This window comes from Colius striatus, chromosome 6 (assembly GCF_028858725.1).
Source record: "Colius striatus isolate bColStr4 chromosome 6, bColStr4.1.hap1, whole genome shotgun sequence".
Classification (NCBI taxonomy): Eukaryota; Metazoa; Chordata; class Aves; order Coliiformes; family Coliidae; genus Colius; species Colius striatus.
In genome coordinates, this window is record NC_084764.1 from 29813962 (window position 1) to 29835997 (window position 22036).

At 44.1% G+C, this 22036-nt stretch overlaps 2 protein-coding genes across 2 annotated transcripts; both read left to right on the top strand.

The window, feature by feature from the left end:
• Window positions 1–5338: 5338 nt before the first annotated feature.
• Window positions 5339–6781, top strand: LOC133625671 (inositol 1,4,5-trisphosphate receptor-interacting protein-like 1). The gene has a single exon (XM_061998827.1). The coding sequence runs from the start codon at window positions 5339–5341 to the stop codon at window positions 6779–6781; it is 1443 nt and encodes a 480-aa protein (XP_061854811.1).
• A 9057-nt stretch (window positions 6782–15838) lies between these two features.
• Window positions 15839–17416, top strand: LOC133625672 (inositol 1,4,5-trisphosphate receptor-interacting protein-like 1). The gene has a single exon (XM_061998828.1). The coding sequence runs from the start codon at window positions 15839–15841 to the stop codon at window positions 17414–17416; it is 1578 nt and encodes a 525-aa protein (XP_061854812.1).
• Window positions 17417–22036: the final 4620 nt, after the last annotated feature.

A 22036-nucleotide genomic window follows, 5' to 3' on the forward strand; every position in this document is an offset into this window, starting at 1 on the left:
GCTTCTAGTCATGGTTTAGGCCCAGCCAGTAACACCATCAGCTCTTCATTCCCTCCTACCCCTCACCTCAGTGAGATGGGCAGAATTATAAGAAAAAGGTAATAAACCCATGGACTGAGATAAGGACAGTTTAGTAGCACAACATAAAGAGAAAATAAATAATAACAAGACAAATAAAAGAATACACAAAGTGAGTGATGCACAATGCAATCTCCCACCACCTGGAACCCAATGACCAGCCCATTCCCTCTCCACCCTTGGCCAGCTCCCCCAGTTTATATGCTGAGCATGATGTCGTATGGTATGGAATATTCCCTTGGCTATGATTGAGTCAGTTGTCTTGACTGTGTCTCTTTCCAGCTTCTTTCCAGCTTCTAACCCTATCCTAGACAAATCCAAGACATCTGTATATTACAGAAATAAACTTGGAAGTACAAGCGTATATGCCACCTTCAGTAATGAGGTTGTTATGAACATGGTTAATATTTTTTTCTGTGACTCAGATAAATATATTGAAGATCCTACTTTCCTCTCTAAGTCGACTACTGGAGTCTGTTTTGCCCAGAACTGTAATTGGCAGGGAGTCCTCCCTGCCCTTGTCTTAATCCACAACAACCTTGCTTATCTTTTTACTCCCATTTTGCTGGGGCCTCCGCCATCCTAATGGGGGTGGGGGTGAATGGGGGCACCGAGCGAGAGACTGTTGTGGTGCTGCTGTGATAGCTGGGCCAAACCACGACAGATGGGATAAGTTTTGTGAACCACAGGTAACAGTCAGACTCAAGGAGTTACGAAAACATGGTGAATAATTTTTTCTGTGACTCAGATAAATATATTGAAGATCACTTGGGTTAGCACGTCATGTAGTCATTATCACCACATCACTGCATGGTCAGACCTCACTAGATAGCTAGCCCTTAAAACTGCAGTCTTGAAATCACATTAGTTTTGGATCATTTTGAAATATCTAGGCCAAAAATAGTTTGTAGCATTCAGTTTTACAGAGCTTAATTTTAAATTTAGTCAGGGATGTTAAGGACAGCAATAAGGCATTCTTCAAGTACATCAGCAGCAGAAGGATGGTGAGGGGGAATGTGGGCCCACTGCTAAACACTGAGGGTGCCCTGGTGACCGATGATGCAGAGAAGGCCGAAGTACTGAATGCCTTCTTTGCTTCAGTCTTTACAGTCAAGGCCGGCCCTCCGGAAGTCCAGTCCAGCAAGGATAACAGGATGGTCAGGACGGCAGAGGACTTGCCCTAGGTGGAAGAGGAAGAGGTTAAAGACTTGGTGGCCAAGTGTAAGGCTCATAAGTCAATGGGTCCTGAAGGGATGCATCCTAGAGTGCTGAGGGAGCTGGCTGATATGATTGCTCTCTCCATCCTTTTTGAACAATCATGGAGGACAGACGAGGTGTCTGAGGACTGGAGAAAGGTCAATGTCACACCAGTCTTCAAAAAAAGCAGGAAGGATATCCCAGGAAACTACAGGCCGGTCAGCCTCACCTCCATCCCTGGAAAGGTGATGGAACAACTCATCCTGAATGTTATCACTGAACACACAAAGGAAAAGACGGTTATCAGGGGGAGCCAACATGGCTTCACCAATGGGAAATCCTGTTTGACCACCCTGACAGCCATCTAGGAGTGCATAACTGACTGGCTAGATGAGGGGAGAGCAGCGGATGTCATCTACCTTGACTTCAGCAAGGCTTTTGACACTGTCTCCTCATCAGAAAGCTCGGGCAATGTGGATTGGATGAGTAGAGGGTGAGGTGGATCGAGAGCTGGCTAAATGACAGAGCCCAGAGGGTGATGGTCAATGGCACAGAATCGAGTTGGAAGTCTGTGGCCAGTGGAGCTCCACAGGGATTGGTTCTGAGGCCAATCTTGGTCAGCATCTTCATCAACAACCTGGAGAAGGGGACTGAGTGTACTCTCAGCAAGTTCCCTGATGACACCAAACTGGGAGGACTGGCTGATTCCCCAGAGGCTGTGCTGCCATTCAGCAGGATCTCGACCGGCTTGAGAGTTGGGCAGAGACAAACCTCGTGAGGTTCAACAAGGACAAGTGCAGAGTCCTGCATCTGGAAAGGAACAACCCCATGCACCACTACAGGCTGGGGGTCGAACTGCTGAAGAGCAGCTCTGCAGAGAGAGACCTGGGAGTGCTGATTGATAATAAGCTAAACATGAGCCAGCAATGTGCCCTCGTGGCCAAGAAGGCCAATGGCATCCTGGGATGCAGCAAGAAAAGTGTGGCCGGCAGGTTGAGGGAAGTAACATTTACATTACATTTTCAAAAGAGACTCCTGGTTTCAACTATTTCAATTTTTATTGTAAATTTTCAGTTCTCTACTACTCAGTTCTGAAAGAGTTGTACCTTAAGAGCTACTACTAACTGCAGTTATTCTTCTGGTCATTTAGCCCTTGCAAAACTGAGTAAAACTCATCCACAAAAAGTGCAGCGTTAGTATGGAAATAGGAAATACTTTACTGGTCTATAATCATTCCAATTTAATTTAGACCACTAGCCAATTCCTAATTGTGTGAAGAATGTGTAAAAATGTAGTTTAAGCAAACAAAGAATATTTTTTTATGAATGAGCTACACACTATGGATTTCCAAGTCATTTGTTTTACTAGTTCACTTATTTCTTTCTGCTTTAGATGACAGCACACCTATGGTAATATATTCATAGTAGAATTCAAACACTTTCCTTCAGCTGTCTTTAACCTTAGGCTTCCCAAAAATACAGGTGTCAGGCTGTCAAACGACATTGTTGAACTAAGCTGCACACATTGGATTGAACGCAGCAATATCTCTGTATAAAGGTATGTCTACGTGAACCTTTTCTTTTCCTTGTCACTGACACAATGCATTGCTTAATAGTGCACCAGCAGCCACAGTAGTGTCCTTCCTCAGAACTAGAAAAAGACTCACGTGAATATTAACTTGCAGTATGTTTACAGTAATTCTGTAATTACTCTCTGGTAATTGTATACTTATAATGTAAGTTGTTTATAAGCAATTTCAAAAATAAACAAGAAGCAGCTTCATTAGTAATGGACTCTCGAGAGTAACTTCATAATGAGACTAAATTTCCTTCATTTAATACGGAGAGGTTGCAGACGTACTCAGATACAGACAGGTGTAAGTGACATCACTATCAGACAGAAACAGTTAAAAATTCAGAAGCATTTTGGAAAGAACCTCAGCATCCTTCGCTAGAACGTCTCTCTATTAATAACAGGGATTAATTATTAACAATGTGCCGTTATTATTATAATAGGCCTCTCAATACGCTTAGTGAGCTGTGGAAAATCTCTCTCCTCTCTTAAAATACAACAATCTGCTTCAAAATACAGTGTTTTTCCAGAAGAAGCCTGTACCCATTCTCCAAGAGGACCTGTTGTGCACAGAGGTTGAGCCTTACAGCGTGTCGGGTTTATAAGAGTGGGAGAGGTCACAGCACAGAAAGATGTAGTCCTCTAGCTCCTATTCAAGTATAATCTGGAGGTCTGGATGCAAATTTATAACCCAAACGATCTTCACCTAATCTGTTAAAAAAAATCCCTAATACTTAGTAGTTTGCCAGCAATCAAGGTAACATTTTCACTGCCAATGGAATCTCAGAGCACCTTTTACCACCAAAGGTCTCCCGTCATCACAGACCACACACTGTCGGACTTTCTGCCCCTGATTATCTCTGTCCATTCCCTGGTACACATCAACCCAATCCTATCTGAACACACCTGCCAAGGCTGCCTGCCAAGGGGACATTCCCTAGGACTCCCACCCACATCTACCTCCGTCACAGTATCTCCTCCAAAGCACTTAGCCCACGCAATTACCTTCCTTACAGTGGGAATTATATGCATTCAAATGCTCAGTTTATCCATCTGATCAATGAGGACACGGAGACATAAAAGCTCAAAGATTTGTCCAATGACAAACAAAGAAACAAAAACAAAAAAAATCAGAGTTATGGTGAAGATTAAAATTCCCTGGAAGGACATTTTTATCTTGTCCCATTCCAGCTTCCACTTGCCATTGCTTCATCCATATCTCCTGTCATTCACAGATATATCTAGTCTCACTGAATATGAGCCAGCAGTGTGCCCAGGCAGCCCAGAAGGCCAATGGCATCCTGGCTTATATGAGAAACAGCATGACCAGCAGGACCAAGGAAGTGATCGTCCTCCTACGAGGAGGACTGTGTTCAGTTCTGGGCCCCTCACTGCAAGAAGGATATCAAGGTCCTGGACCGTGTACAGAGACAGGCAATGAAGCTGGTGAAGGGTCTGGAGAACAAGTCTTATGAGGAGTGGCTGAAAGAGCTGGGGTTATTTAGACATATAGCTGTGGTGCTGAAGGACATGGTTTAGTGGCGGGCTTAACAGTGTGAGATAAGTGGTTGGACTCAGGGATCTTAAAGCTCTTTTCCAACCAAAGTGATACTATCAGAGAATCAGAGAATCAGAGAATCAGAGAATCATAGAATGGTAAGGTTGGAAGGGACTTTTAGAGATCATCTAGTCCAACCCTCCTGCAGCAGCAGGTCGACCTAGATACTATGATTCTGTCTGACTCATTCTAAGAAAGTGATGCCACATTTCACACGAAAGTGAGGTCTCTTCCTAGAGGTGTATTGTACAGCAGTATAACCATCTGAGGTCATTAGCTGTCATCCCTTATCCTACCAGCTACAACAAGGTATTCCCTCAACCTTACATGCTGATACGAATCCTGTTTAAAACAAGAGTTGTCCATAGCAACGATATTTAACAATAACCAGTTTGAGGACATGTCACTCTCTTCAGGACTTTTCGTCCTCTGTGCTATGGTTTCCAAATGGAACATCACCAGAGTCTGTGACTCTCACGGTTCCCCAGTTTGTCAGTCTCTGACTACTGAGGAAATGTCAGGATGGGTCAGTCCTTTGGCTGCCTGGGGCAGCTGTGGGCCGTCAAGCCTGCGGAGGGGAGGGCCACGGTTACCCGGTTACCATGAGGCGCTGCGGTGTCTGTGACATCAGAGGCCATGTAATCGTGGGGCAGTCAAAGAGACTCACAGGCAGCACAGGCCCATTACGCTCTGGGACAGTGGTGAGTACACAGGTGGTGGGAGCAGGGGGATCAGGGCAGGAACATGGGCCCCAGGGGTGGGCTCTGCCCTCGCACCCAGGGCCTAGCCGCTAGAAGGGCTGGCACAGGCCTTCTGCCTCCCACCTGCCTTGGCCGCTCTCCCACCAAACCCCATTCCTGGCCCTGTTTTCCACACTGCCAGCTCACTCCCTCCCACACCACTGAGCATCTGAGCCTGAAGGCCACTTGGCTGATGGAGCAGCAGGAGCAGCACAGCTTTGCTTGGAGAGCCCAGTTCTTTGCTGTCTTCCAGCATTCGTATTTCTGGGTCATTGCTGCAGGCCTGGTCCTGCTCTTGGGGCTCTTCTGGTGGCTCAGGAAAAGGAGCCATAAACCAGACAGCAGCGGTGGAGAGGACAACTCCAGCAATGAAAGAGAAGAGGATGAGGAAGAAGAAAGTGACGATGATCCTGAAGCTGCGTGGAATCTGGACACACTTTTTGCAGATTGCTTCCAGTTGCCACTGGCCAACCTGACCTATGACAGAAAGATAGTAGAGAACATGGTGGAGGAACTCTTTGGTATATTCCAAGAGCGCTTGGCAAACAGCTTCTTCCCAGTGTTGCAGCCATTCATCATCTTGGACAGTGCCTCCGAAGGCTGGAACCCACACAAAGATGATACTGCTTTCCGTGTGCTTGTGCCTCTGAAGGCCCCCTATGGGCATGTCTTCTACCTGCCAGAGGAGCCCCACGTCAAGGTCATGCTGATATGCACGTGCAACAGAAATCAGCTGGGGGAGAACATGCTGTGCTTCCTCCATGATCCTGAGGATGATCTGAGGAGGAATAAGAGCTATAGCCTCCTCACCACCCTCTGCACAGACCTCTACCTGGATGTGCAGGAAACTGCCCTCTGGTTCCAGAAGCTTGTGAAATCAGCCTGGGAGGAGTTGTCTCATCCACATCTCTACCAGATGCAGCTGGAATCCTCTACACGCTCCTGTAAGATGAAGCTGACAAATGCCTCCCAGATAAATTTATTTGTTGAGTTCATCTTTGGGGTGCAGGAAGGTGACTCAGAAATCTTCTTGACCAGCGAGACCTTACCAAATTCCCTCTACAGCTCAAGAACGACATGGCTTCCTAGCTGTGATGTGGCAGAGGCGAAGTTCTTCTTGCTTGTGGCCAAGAACGCCCCCCATGACAGCATCCACCTCTCCTGCCTGCATCTCTGCACTTGCATTCTGGAGGGAACTGTCTTTTCCACCGATGTCATGAAGACAGTTATAATGCACCTCCTGACTTTCATACCCCTGTCAAAGTGGTGCAAGAGGTATTTCCTGTGCCGTCTAGACGATGTGCTGGGGTACCTGCACTGGTGCCTGAAGGAGAAGCGCCTCAATCACTTCTTCTTTGGCAATGAGAAGGTGCCCAAGGAGATCATCTTGCCCCCTGGCTTCCGAGAGGCTGAACCACTCAACCTCTTCCAGCAGCTGGTGGAGGACAGTGCTGCCCATGAATTGGCACTGAGTGGCTTTGGTAAGCTGAAAGACAACATCACAAGACTGCTGGCTGACAGAATGAAAGAAGTGTCCAGGCGGAGCTGTGTTGGTGAGGCTCACTTCAGAGAGGTTAATGAAGGACTGTCTCTTGTGGGAGGGGGCTCCTGTGGGAGGGCGAAGCCTGAACAATAGACCCCAAACCAAATTTGACCTCCAGATTAACTTCTTATCCAAACATTATCTAAAATTGCTATCTGATCATTAGTGAAATATGTAGGATTATTAGTGAAACGTGTAACTTAGACAGAATGTAACTATTAGTGAAGATAGATGTTACAAGATGTTACTCCTTTCTTTGTCTAGAGGCATGAAACTTGCTGGCCTTGTGTGAAAGTGACGTAGTAATGATTAGGCACATCACCTTTCTTCTTCTTTCTGCTGCTTTAAACAAAACTTGCTGTATTATTTCACTTGTTATCTTATTGCTTTAAACATAAATAAAAATAAGCCTATTTCCTTTTGACTTGATGTCTGTGTCCTTTGTGCTGACCCCGTCCATTAGCACAATAGAGGGACACCACACCGGAGCAGGGAAGGAATGTGAGGAGTCCTCCTGCCCTGAGCAGGAAGGAGCATGTAGTGGGTTTGCAGAGCAAGGTTTTGGTAGCACGGGCACTGTGGGGGTGGCTTCTGTGAGCAGCTGCTAAGACGCTTTCCCTCTATCTGATGGGGCCCATGTCTCCCTTGGAGGGCCCTCTCAGTCCTCCTCCTGAGAGGAAGCAGTGGCAGAGGCAATGTGTGATCAACTGACCATAAGCCCCATTCACCATCCCCCTGTGCTGCTGGGGTGGAAGAGGTAGAGAACCAGGAAGACCGGAGAAGTAAGGGGAAGGTGTTTTAAGATTTAGTTGTTATTTCTCATTACCTTTCTTTGTTCTGATTATCAATACATTAATTTTCTTCAAGTGGAGTTTGGTTTTAATTGCTGAGTGATCTCCCAATCGTTATCTCAACCCATGAGCTTTCTGTTAGGTATCTTCTCTCCCCTGTCCAGCTGAGGAGGGGCAGTGACTGAGCAGCTTTGGCAGGCACACGGTAACTACAGCCAGGGTCAATCCACCACACCAGAGTCCCAGAGAGATTTAGCAGCCCCTCTGATTTCCCACCTTAACCAATGGGAGTAGACAGTAGCAACCTCATACAGCAGCTCCAGTCATTGAATGATGAGACACCATCATCAAACCAAATCCAAGAAAGATTCAAGTCCACCTGGAACAAAAGGAGACAGACTTAGTTGAACTTGGTCATAAACAGAGACTACCAGCCCAGAATCACTCCCCATCTAAAGACGTGCAGTATGGTAAAAGGAGACGTGTTGCCTCAACTTTACAGAAAGGTTAAGAATATTCCCCAGGTCACACGAGGAGCCTGTGGAACAGCACAGAAGTCAAACCAAACCTCAGACCATTTTCAGTCTTAACCCCCAGATCATCATTTGTCTCCTTGGCAAAGGCTCAGCTGGACAGACCCAAAATCATTCACAAGCTCTAAATGGAAAAGAGAAAATAACTTTCAGTCCCAACAATATTGTCCCTACTTAGCTAATCTAATGAGTATTGATTTTTTTCCTCACTCACTCCAAAGCAGATGAGAGCAGCACAAGTTTGGTATTTTGTTGAATTCTTTGAATCCAATCTGTGTTACTGATGCTGTCACCATACTGTGAGGACTGATTATCCATGTGCTATCTAAAGTCAGAGAGGTGCTTGCACCTAAAAGGTATTTAATTGAGTGGATAAGAGCCCACTATGCTTCCAGATCCACCTGACTCTCTTCCTTCTGAAGATATTTCACATGCTTTCCATCCAAAGTATCTATTTCATGTATATTTTCCCCTTTCACTAGTAATTTTCTCCCAGATCATTATTATTCCTTCATCTTCTCAATGTTTGGTGACAGGTCAAACACCATCAAATTGGTCTTTACTGAGAAACACAGCTTCTTTGTCTCTCATTGTCCTAACCTCCAAAACTGTCTTCTGAATATGAGATAATTAAACTACCTTTACTCTTTGACCTCTATAGGTGTTTGCATTTGTAACCAAATCTTTATCTTCTTTTTCATTGTCACTCCTTTCTAAGTAACGATCTTCTGATGTTCATGATCATCGACTGCTGGGTATACTCATGTAGAACATTTCTGCTGGCAGATAACCATAAGCATTTTTTCTTTATTACCTTAAGTCCTATTAGTTTTCTGTTTCTTTCAAATCTCAGCCCTCTATTGCGTTGCAGCTTCTGCAATGAAATCAGCAGCATATGCAAGATGGTTTTGCATCAACTGGTCAACTTTTCTAATACACTCACCAAACGGTGCCCTGTCTTCACCCAGTGGGAGAGCTATGAGATACATAGCTGGATCTTCCTAACAGTTTTGTTAAGGATTTCAAATTCTTGCGATTTTTGAGTGCAGATGATACATTGCCACATGCTTCTTTAAATCTCAAAAGAAGAAAAAAAGCCCACATTTTTACAATCTTCCGCTTTATTCAGTGGAAGAAATGTGTGTAACAAAAACAGAGCAAGACTAAAGGAACAATCAAGAATACACTAGACAATGTCATTTGAATTCTTTGTGCAACGTTACCCTACATATCTGAGTGTTATCCCTGGATTTTTAGTCCTCTTCTTGATCTTCCCCTATATATAGCTGTAAATGCTTATCATCGGCATTGACATCCTCTTCCTTTCAAGGGTTACAAATTCAAGTCTTCCCATTTTCAGTTTAGTCCTTCATCAAGTACCCACAATTGACTGACCCTGATTTTTTTGGTCAGACGTAGACAGGAAATAAGTATTAAACAAGTCCTCGGCCCAAGCAAGAAGTGAATATAAATTTGTCATCTCTGTCCTAGAAGAAAAACCTTCATTGTTCTGTACTTCATACAGAATCTTTCCCAATTAAACTTTGTCAGTTGGCTGTTGTATTTCATTGCTCTTGATCAACTTTTTAACTTTCCTGCAGAATCTATATCTAAGAATTCACATTTAAACCACCTCTGCTACACACGCTGTAAAACCTTTGCGGACACATCTTTAGAAATAAAAAGCTTCTAGAGTACTGGTCATCAAGCATAAAGCATCCTCAAAGAATCTGCAAAAATAAACACAAGTATATGAGAAATCACGCATTACTTTTTTAGTATTGTAGGCCAGCATTCATCTCTCCTTCTCCTTGATGCCTCAGATTCCCTGTTAAACACTTTCATTCTTTCACTGTACATTTTCCAAATGTGGTCCATGATGGTTTCTGTGATCTGGGTAATCAAAGTAGATTTAAGATCAAACTGGTTTTCTTTCTGTTGCCTCACAATTATTGCAGCAAAAACATATGCCTTCTACAACTCATGATACCTGAAAATATCTTCCACTTCTTACTATCTTACGTTCAGCATCATTCTGCTTCACTGGAGTGTTCTCAGTTTAAATATATTCAAAAAATGTGTATTAGTCTTTCTTTCCTAATCTCCATTCTTTTTTAACTTAAAGCTCTATTACGATAATATTTATAACTACAAGTCTTATCTATATAAGGAGACATTACTCAATGGGAATGCTCTGCTTCATTTGTTGGCTCTAGCTGGGCATAGTTTGGAAGACAGGCGGAAGCAATGGAAAATATAAAAACACTTTCTTTTGTGAGCAAGAAGGAAAAAAGGCTTTGCCATGATTCCATTTAATTTTGTTGGAATTTCTGCAGAAAACAGACCACCTATCATTCTTCCAGACACACTCCCAGACGACAACAGATAGTCCTATGTCCAATGCAGTACAGAATGTAATGTGAAAATAAGTATATTAAAGAAAAATAGTAGAACATATGCACAGTTTCTGAGCATCTGTTCAACACCACAGTTTGCTGCTTCTAGTCATGGTTTAGGCCCAGCCAGTAACACCATCAGCTCTTCATTCCCTCCTACCCCTCACCTCAGTGAGATGGGCAGAATTATAAGAAAAAGGTAATAAACCCATGGACTGAGATAAGGACAGTTTAGTAGCACAACATAAAGAGAAAATAAATAATAACAAGACAAATAAAAGAATACACAAAGTGAGTGATGCACAATGCAATCTCCCACCACCTGGAACCCAATGACCAGCCCATTCCCTCTCCACCCTTGGCCAGCTCCCCCAGTTTATATGCTGAGCATGATGTCGTATGGTATGGAATATTCCCTTGGCTATGATTGAGTCAGTTGTCTTGACTGTGTCTCTTTCCAGCTTCTTTCCAGCTTCTAACCCTATCCTAGACAAATCCAAGACATCTGTATATTACAGAAATAAACTTGGAAGTACAAGCGTATATGCCACCTTCAGTAATGAGGTTGTTATGAACATGGTTAATATTTTTTTCTGTGACTCAGATAAATATATTGAAGATCCTACTTTCCTCTCTAAGTCGACTACTGGAGTCTGTTTTGCCCAGAACTGTAATTGGCAGGGAGTCCTCCCTGCCCTTGTCTTAATCCACAACAACCTTGCTTATCTTTTTACTCCCATTTTGCTGGGGCCTCCGCCATCCTAATGGGGGTGGGGGTGAATGGGGGCACCGAGCGAGAGACTGTTGTGGTGCTGCTGTGATAGCTGGGCCAAACCACGACAGATGGGATAAGTTTTGTGAACCACAGGTAACAGTCAGACTCAAGGAGTTACGAAAACATGGTGAATAATTTTTTCTGTGACTCAGATAAATATATTGAAGATCACTTGGGTTAGCACGTCATGTAGTCATTATCACCACATCACTGCATGGTCAGACCTCACTAGATAGCTAGCCCTTAAAACTGCAGTCTTGAAATCACATTAGTTTTGGATCATTTTGAAATATCTAGGCCAAAAATAGTTTGTAGCATTCAGTTTTACAGAGCTTAATTTTAAATTTAGTCAGGGATGTTAAGGACAGCAATAAGGCATTCTTCAAGTACATCAGCAGCAGAAGGATGGTGAGGGGGAATGTGGGCCCACTGCTAAACACTGAGGGTGCCCTGGTGACCGATGATGCAGAGAAGGCCGAAGTACTGAATGCCTTCTTTGCTTCAGTCTTTACAGTCAAGGCCGGCCCTCCGGAAGTCCAGTCCAGCAAGGATAACAGGATGGTCAGGACGGCAGAGGACTTGCCCTAGGTGGAAGAGGAAGAGGTTAAAGACTTGGTGGCCAAGTGTAAGGCTCATAAGTCAATGGGTCCTGAAGGGATGCATCCTAGAGTGCTGAGGGAGCTGGCTGATATGATTGCTCTCTCCATCCTTTTTGAACAATCATGGAGGACAGACGAGGTGTCTGAGGACTGGAGAAAGGTCAATGTCACACCAGTCTTCAAAAAAAGCAGGAAGGATATCCCAGGAAACTACAGGCCGGTCAGCCTCACCTCCATCCCTGGAAAGGTGATGGAACAACTCATCCTGAATGTTATCACTGAACACACAAAGGAAAAGACGGTTATCAGGGGGAGCCAACATGGCTTCACCAATGGGAAATCCTGTTTGACCACCCTGACAGCCATCTAGGAGTGCATAACTGACTGGCTAGATGAGGGGAGAGCAGCGGATGTCATCTACCTTGACTTCAGCAAGGCTTTTGACACTGTCTCCTCATCAGAAAGCTCGGGCAATGTGGATTGGATGAGTAGAGGGTGAGGTGGATCGAGAGCTGGCTAAATGACAGAGCCCAGAGGGTGATGGTCAATGGCACAGAATCGAGTTGGAAGTCTGTGGCCAGTGGAGCTCCACAGGGATTGGTTCTGAGGCCAATCTTGGTCAGCATCTTCATCAACAACCTGGAGAAGGGGACTGAGTGTACTCTCAGCAAGTTCCCTGATGACACCAAACTGGGAGGACTGGCTGATTCCCCAGAGGCTGTGCTGCCATTCAGCAGGATCTCGACCGGCTTGAGAGTTGGGCAGAGACAAACCTCGTGAGGTTCAACAAGGACAAGTGCAGAGTCCTGCATCTGGAAAGGAACAACCCCATGCACCACTACAGGCTGGGGGTCGAACTGCTGAAGAGCAGCTCTGCAGAGAGAGACCTGGGAGTGCTGATTGATAATAAGCTAAACATGAGCCAGCAATGTGCCCTCGTGGCCAAGAAGGCCAATGGCATCCTGGGATGCAGCAAGAAAAGTGTGGCCGGCAGGTTGAGGGAAGTAACATTTACATTACATTTTCAAAAGAGACTCCTGGTTTCAACTATTTCAATTTTTATTGTAAATTTTCAGTTCTCTACTACTCAGTTCTGAAAGAGTTGTACCTTAAGAGCTACTACTAACTGCAGTTATTCTTCTGGTCATTTAGCCCTTGCAAAACTGAGTAAAACTCATCCACAAAAAGTGCAGCGTTAGTATGGAAATAGGAAATACTTTACTGGTCTATAATCATTCCAATTTAATTTAGACCACTAGCCAATTCCTAATTGTGTGAAGAATGTGTAAAAATGTAGTTTAAGCAAACAAAGAATATTTTTTTATGAATGAGCTACACACTATGGATTTCCAAGTCATTTGTTTTACTAGTTCACTTATTTCTTTCTGCTTTAGATGACAGCACACCTATGGTAATATATTCATAGTAGAATTCAAACACTTTCCTTCAGCTGTCTTTAACCTTAGGCTTCCCAAAAATACAGGTGTCAGGCTGTCAAACGACATTGTTGAACTAAGCTGCACACATTGGATTGAACGCAGCAATATCTCTGTATAAAGGTATGTCTACGTGAACCTTTTCTTTTCCTTGTCACTGACACAATGCATTGCTTAATAGTGCACCAGCAGCCACAGTAGTGTCCTTCCTCAGAACTAGAAAAAGACTCACGTGAATATTAACTTGCAGTATGTTTACAGTAATTCTGTAATTACTCTCTGGTAATTGTATACTTATAATGTAAGTTGTTTATAAGCAATTTCAAAAATAAACAAGAAGCAGCTTCATTAGTAATGGACTCTCGAGAGTAACTTCATAATGAGACTAAATTTCCTTCATTTAATACGGAGAGGTTGCAGACGTACTCAGATACAGACAGGTGTAAGTGACATCACTATCAGACAGAAACAGTTAAAAATTCAGAAGCATTTTGGAAAGAACCTCAGCATCCTTCGCTAGAACGTCTCTCTATTAATAACAGGGATTAATTATTAACAATGTGCCGTTATTATTATAATAGGCCTCTCAATACGCTTAGTGAGCTGTGGAAAATCTCTCTCCTCTCTTAAAATACAACAATCTGCTTCAAAATACAGTGTTTTTCCAGAAGAAGCCTGTACCCATTCTCCAAGAGGACCTGTTGTGCACAGAGGTTGAGCCTTACAGCGTGTCGTGTTTATAAGAGTGGGAGAGGTCACAGCACAGAAAGATGTAGTCCTCTAGCTCCTATTCAAGTATAATCTGGAGGTCTGGATGCAAATTTATAACCCAAACGATCTTCACCTAATCTGTTAAAAAAAATCCCTAATACTTAGTAGTTTGCCAGCAATCAAGGTAACATTTTCACTGCCAATGGAATCTCAGAGCACCTTTTACCACCAAAGGTCTCCCGTCATCACGGACCACACACTGTCAGACTTTCTGCCCCTGATTATCTCTGTCCATTCCCTGGTACACATCAACCCAATCCTATTTGAACACACCTGCCAAGGCTGCCTGCCAAGGGGACATTCCCCAGGACTCCCACCCACATCTACCTCCGTCACAGTATCTCCTCCAAAGCACTTAGCCCACGCAATTACCTTCCTTACAGTGGGAATTATATGCATTCAAATGCTCAGTTTATCCATCTGATCAATGAGGACACGGAGACATAAAAGCTCAAAGATTTGTCCAATGACAAACAAAGAAACAAAAACAAAAAAATCAGAGTTATGGTGAAGATTAAAATTCCCTGGAAGGACTTTTTTATCTTGTCCCGTTCCAGCTTCCACTTGCCATTGCTTCATCCATATCTCCTGTCATTCACAGATATATCTAGTCTCACTGAATATGAGCCAGCAGTGTGCCCAGGCAGCCCAGAAGGCCAATGGCATCCTGGCTTATATGAGAAACAGCATGACCAGCAGGACCAAGGAAGTGATCGTCCTCCTACGAGGAGGACTGTGTTCAGTTCTGGGCCCCTCACTGCAAGAAGGATATCAAGGTCCTGGACCGTGTACAGAGACAGGCAATGAAGCTGGTGAAGGGTCTGGAGAACAAGTCTTATGAGGAGTGGCTGAAAGAGCTGGGGTTATTTAGACATATAGCTGTGGTGCTGAAGGACATGGTTTAGTGGCGGGCTTAACAGTGTGAGATAAGTGGTTGGACTCAGGGATCTTAAAGCTCTTTTCCAACCAAAGTGATACTATCATAGAATTAGAGAATCAGAGAATCATAGAATGGTAAGGTTGGAAGGGACTTTTAGAGATCATCTAGTCCAACCCTCCTGCAGCAGCAGGTCGACCTAGATACTATGATTCTGTCTGACTCATTCTAAGAAAGTGATGCCACATTTCACACGAAAGTGAGGTCTCTTCCTAGAGGTGTATTGTACAGCAGTATAACCATCTGAGGTCATTAGCTGTCATCCCTTATCCTACCAGCTACAACAAGGTATTCCCTCAACCTTACATGCTGATACGAATCCTGTTTAAAACAAGAGTTGTCCATAGCAACGATATTTAACAATAACCAGTTTGAGGACATGTCACTCTCTTCAGGACTTTTCGTCCTCTGTGCTATGGTTTCCAAATGGAACATCACCAGAGTCTGTGACTCTCACGGTTCCCCAGTTTGTCAGTCTCTGACTACTGAGGAAATGTCAGGATGGGTCAGTCCTTTGGCTGCCTGGGGCAGCTGTGGGCCGTCAAGCCTGCGGAGGGGAGGGCCACGGTTACCCGGTTACCATGAGGCGCTGCGGTGTCTGTGACATCAGAGGCCATGTAATCGTGGGGCAGTCAAAGAGACTCACAGGCAGCACAGGCCCATTACGCTCTGGGACAGTGGTGAGTACACAGGTGGTGGGAGCAGGGGGATCAGGGCAGGAACATGGGCCCCAGGGGTGGGCTCTGCCCTCGCACCCAGGGCCTAGCCGCTAGAAGGGCTGGCACAGGCCTTCTGCCTCCCACCTGCCTTGGCCCCTCTCCCACCAGACCCCATTCCTGGCCCTGTTTTCCACACTGCCAGCTCCCTCCCTCCCACCCCACTGAATCCATTCTCTCCCTCCTCCTGCAGGCCATGGAGCTCATGTGCTCCTTCTCCACTGTTTTATCATTCCTCATCCTGGCACCACAAAAGGTCAGCGATGGGCTGGATGAAGTCACACGTGAGCGCTTCAAGCAGCGTAAGGAGCATCTGAGCCTGAAGGCCACTTGGCTGATGGAGCAACAGGAGCAGCACAGCTTTGCTTGGAGAGCCCAGTTCTTTGCTGTCTTCCAGCATTCGTATTTCTGGGTCATTGCTGCAGTCCTGGTCCTGCTCTTGGGGCTCTTCTGGTGGCTCAGGAAAAGGAGCCATAAACCAGACAGCAGTGGTGGAGAGGACAACTCCAGCAATGAAAGAGAAGAGGATGAAGAAGGTGACGATGATCCTGAAGCTGTGTGGAATCTGGACACACTTATTGCAAGTTGGTTCAAGTTGCCACTGGCCAACCTGACCTATGACAGAAGGATAGTAGAGAACATGGTGGAGAACTTCTTTGATATATTCCGAGAGCGTTTGGAAAACAGTTTCTTCCCAGTGTTGCAGCCATTCATCATCTTGGACAGTGCCTCCGAAGGCTGGAACCCACACAAAGATGATACTGCTTTCCGTGTGCTTGTGCCTCTGAAGGCCCCCTATGGGCATGTCTTCTACCTGCCAGAGGAGCCCCACGTCAAGGTCATGCTGATATGCACATGCAAGAGAAATCAGATGGGGGAGAACATGCTGTGCTTCGTCCATGATCCTGAGGATGAATGGAGGAGGAATAAGACCTATAGCCTCCTCACCACCCTCTGCACAGACCTCTACCTAGATGTGCAGGAAACTGCCCTCTGGTTCCAGAAGCTTGTGAAATCAGCCTGGGAGGAGTTGTCTCTTTCAGATCTATACCAGATGCAGCTGGAATCCTCTACACGCTCCTGTAAGATGAAGCTGACAAATGCCTCCCAGATAAATTTATTTGTTGAGTTCATCTTTGGGGTGCAGGAAGGTGACTCAGAAATCTTCTTGACCAGCGAGACCTTACCAAATTCCCTCTACAGCTCAAGAACGACATGGCTTCCTAGCTGTGATGTGGCAGAGGCGAAGTTCTTCTTGCTTGTGGCCAAGAACGCCCCCCATGACAGCATCCACCTCTCCTGCCTGCATCTCTGCACTTGCATTCTGGAGGGAACTGTCTTTTCCACCGATGTCATGAAGACAGTTATAATGCACCTCCTGACTTTCATACCCCTGTCAAAGTGGTGCAAGAGGTATTTCCTGTGCCGTCTAGACGATGTGCTGGGGTACCTGCACTGGTGCCTGAAGGAGAAGCGCCTCAATCACTTCTTCTTTGGCAATGAGAAGGTGCCCAAGGAGATCATCTTGCCCCCTGGCTTCCGAGAGGCTGAACCACTCAACCTCTTCCAGCAGCTGGTGGAGGACAGTGCTGCCCATGAATTGGCACTGAGTGGCTTTGGTAAGCTGAAAGACAACATCACAAGACTGCTGGCTGACAGAATGAAAGAAGTGTCCAGGCGGAGCTGTGTTGGTGAGGCTCACTTCAGAGAGGTTAATGAAGGACTGTCTCTTGTGGGAGGGGGCTCCTGTGGGAGGGCGAAGCCTGAACAATAGACCCCAAACCAAATTTGACCTCCAGATTAACTTCTTATCCAAACATTATCTAAAATTGCTATCTGATCATTAGTGAAATATGTAGGATTATTAGTGAAACGTGTAACTTAGACAGAATGTAACTATTAGTGAAGATAGATGTTACAAGATGTTACTCCTTTCTTTGTCTAGAGGCATGAAACTTGCTGGCCTTGTGTGAAAGTGACGTAGTAATGATTAGGCACATCACCTTTCTTCTTCTTTCTGCTGCTTTAAACAAAACTTGCTGTATTATTTCACTTGTTATCTTATTGCTTTAAACATAAATAAAAATAAGCCTATTTCCTTTTGACTTGATGTCTGTGTCCTTTGTGCTGACCCCGTCCATTAGCACAATAGAGGGACACCACACCGGAGCAGGGAAGGAATGTGAGGAGTCCTCCTGCCCTGAGCAGGAAGGAGCATGTAGTGGGTTTGCAGAGCAAGGTTTTGGTAGCACGGGCACTGTGGGGGTGGCTTCTGTGAGCAGCTGCTAAGACGCTTTCCCTCTATCTGATGGGGCCCATGTCTCCCTTGGAGGGCCCTCTCAGTCCTCCTCCTGAGAGGAAGCAGTGGCAGAGGCAATGTGTGATCAACTGACCATAAGCCCCATTCACCATCCCCCTGTGCTGCTGGGGTGGAAGAGGTAGAGAACCAGGAAGACCGGAGAAGTAAGGGGAAGGTGTTTTAAGATTTAGTTGTTATTTCTCATTACCTTTCTTTGTTCTGATTATCAATACATTAATTTTCTTCAAGTGGAGTTTGGTTTTAATTGCTGAGTGATCTCCCAATCGTTATCTCAACCCATGAGCTTTCTGTTAGGTATCTTCTCTCCCCTGTCCAGCTGAGGAGGGGCAGTGACTGAGCAGCTTTGGCAGGCACACGGTAACTACAGCCAGGGTCAATCCACCACACCAGAGTCCCAGAGAGATTTAGCAGCCCCTCTGATTTCCCACCTTAACCAATGGGAGTAGACAGTAGCAACCTCATACAGCAGCTCCAGTCATTGAATGATGAGACACCATCATCAAACCAAATCCAAGAAAGATTCAAGTCCACCTGGAACAAAAGGAGACAGACTTAGTTGAACTTGGTCATAAACAGAGACTACCAGCCCAGAATCACTCCCCATCTAAAGACGTGCAGTATGGTAAAAGGAGACGTGTTGCCTCAACTTTACAGAAAGGTTAAGAATATTCCCCAGGTCACACGAGGAGCCTGTGGAACAGCACAGAAGTCAAACCAAACCTCAGACCATTTTCAGTCTTAACCCCCAGATCATCATTTGTCTCCTTGGCAAAGGCTCAGCTGGACAGACCCAAAATCATTCACAAGCTCTAAATGGAAAAGAGAAAATAACTTTCAGTCCCAACAATATTGTCCCTACTTAGCTAATCTAATGAGTATTGATTTTTTTCCTCACTCACTCCAAAGCAGATGAGAGCAGCACAAGTTTGGTATTTTGTTGAATTCTTTGAATCCAATCTGTGTTACTGATGCTGTCACCATACTGTGAGGACTGATTATCCATGTGCTATCTAAAGTCAGAGAGGTGCTTGCACCTAAAAGGTATTTAATTGAGTGGATAAGAGCCCACTATGCTTCCAGATCCACCTGACTCTCTTCCTTCTGAAGATATTTCACATGCTTTCCATCCAAAGTATCTATTTCATGTATATTTTCCCCTTTCACTAGTAATTTTCTCCCAGATCATTATTATTCCTTCATCTTCTCAATGTTTGGTGACAGGTCAAACACCATCAAATTGGTCTTTACTGAGAAACACAGCTTCTTTGTCTCTCATTGTCCTAACCTCCAAAACTGTCTTCTGAATATGAGATAATTAAACTACCTTTACTCTTTGACCTCTATAGGTGTTTGCATTTGTAACCAAATCTTTATCTTCTTTTTCATTGTCACTCCTTTCTAAGTAACGATCTTCTGATGTTCATGATCATCGACTGCTGGGTATACTCATGTAGAACATTTCTGCTGGCAGATAACCATAAGCATTTTTTCTTTATTACCTTAAGTCCTATTAGTTTTCTGTTTCTTTCAAATCTCAGCCCTCTATTGCGTTGCAGCTTCTGCAATGAAATCAGCAGCATATGCAAGATGGTTTTGCATCAACTGGTCAACTTTTCTAATACACTCACCAAACGGTGCCCTGTCTTCACCCAGTGGGAGAGCTATGAGATACATAGCTGGATCTTCCTAACAGTTTTGTTAAGGATTTCAAATTCTTGCGATTTTTGAGTGCAGATGATACATTGCCACATGCTTCTTTAAATCTCAAAAGAAGAAAAAAAGCCCACATTTTTACAATCTTCCGCTTTATTCAGTGGAAGAAATGTGTGTAACAAAAACAGAGCAAGACTAAAGGAACAATCAAGAATACACTAGACAATGTCATTTGAATTCTTTGTGCAACGTTACCCTACATATCTGAGTGTTATCCCTGGATTTTTAGTCCTCTTCTTGATCTTCCCCTATATATAGCTGTAAATGCTTATCATCGGCATTGACATCCTCTTCCTTTCAAGGGTTACAAATTCAAGTCTTCCCATTTTCAGTTTAGTCCTTCATCAAGTACCCACAATTGACTGACCCTGATTTTTTTGGTCAGACGTAGACAGGAAATAAGTATTAAACAAGTCCTCGGCCCAAGCAAGAAGTGAATATAAATTTGTCATCTCTGTCCTAGAAGAAAAACCTTCATTGTTCTGTACTTCATACAGAATCTTTCCCAATTAAACTTTGTCAGTTGGCTGTTGTATTTCATTGCTCTTGATCAACTTTTTAACTTTCCTGCAGAATCTATATCTAAGAATTCACATTTAAACCACCTCTGCTACACACGCTGTAAAACCTTTGCGGACACATCTTTAGAAATAAAAAGCTTCTAGAGTACTGGTCATCAAGCATAAAGCATCCTCAAAGAATCTGCAAAAATAAACACAAGTATATGAGAAATCACGCATTACTTTTTTAGTATTGTAGGCCAGCATTCATCTCTCCTTCTCCTTGATGCCTCAGATTCCCTGTTAAACACTTTCATTCTTTCACTGTACATTTTCCAAATGTGGTCCATGATGGTTTCTGTGATCTGGGTAATCAAAGTAGATTTAAGATCAAACTGGTTTTCTTTCTGTTGCCTCACAATTATTGCAGCAAAAACATATGCCTTCTACAACTCATGATACCTGAAAATATCTTCCACTTCTTACTATCTTACGTTCAGCATCATTCTGCTTCACTGGAGTGTTCTCAGTTTAAATATATTCAAAAAATGTGTATTAGTCTTTCTTTCCTAATCTCCATTCTTTTTTAACTTAAAGCTCTATTACGATAATATTTATAACTACAAGTCTTATCTATATAAGGAGATACTACTCAATGGGAATGCTCTGCTTCATTTGTTGGCTCTAGCTGGGCATAGTTTGGAAGACAGGCGGAAGCAATGGAAAATATAAAAACACTTTCTTTTGTGAGCAAGAAGGAAAAAAGGCTTTGCCATGATTCCATTTAATTTTGTTGGAATTTCTGCAGAAAACAGACCACCTATCATTCTTCCAGACACACTCCCAGACGACAACAGATAGTCCTATGTCCAATGCAGTATAGAATGTAATGTGAAAATAAGTATATTAAAGAAAAATAGTAGAACATATGCACAGTTTCTGAGCATCTGTTCAACACCACAGTTTGCTGCTTCTAGTCATGGTTTAGGCCCAGCCAGTAACACCATCAGCTCTTCATTCCCTCCTACCCCTCACCTCAGTGAGATGGGCAGAATTATAAGAAAAAGGTAATAAACCCATGGACTGAGATAAGGACAGTTTAGTAGCACAACATAAAGAGAAAATAAATAATAACAAGACAAATAAAAGAATACACAAAGTGAGTGATGCACAATGCAATCTCCCACCACCTGGAACCCAATGACCAGCCCATTCCCTCTCCACCCTTGGCCAGCTCCCCCAGTTTATATGCTGAGCATGATGTCGTATGGTATGGAATATTCCCTTGGCTATGATTGAGTCAGTTGTCTTGACTGTGTCTCTTTCCAGCTTCTTTCCAGCTTCTAACCCTATCCTAGACAAATCCAAGACATCTGTATATTACAGAAATAAACTTGGAAGTACAAGCGTATATGCCACCTTCAGTAATGAGGTTGTTATGAACATGGTTAATATTTTTTTCTGTGACTCAGATAAATATATTGAAGATCCTACTTTCCTCTCTAAGTCGACTACTGGAGTCTGTTTTGCCCAGAACTGTAATTGGCAGGGAGTCCTCCCTGCCCTTGTCTTAATCCACAACAACCTTGCTTATCTTTTTACTCCCATTTTGCTGGGGCCTCCGCCATCCTAATGGGGGTGGGGGTGAATGGGGGCACCGAGCGAGAGACTGTTGTGGTGCTGCTGTGATAGCTGGGCCAAACCACGACAGATGGGATAAGTTTTGTGAACCACAGGTAACAGTCAGACTCAAGGAGTTACGAAAACATGGTGAATAATTTTTTCTGTGACTCAGATAAATATATTGAAGATCACTTGGGTTAGCACGTCATGTAGTCATTATCACCACATCACTGCATGG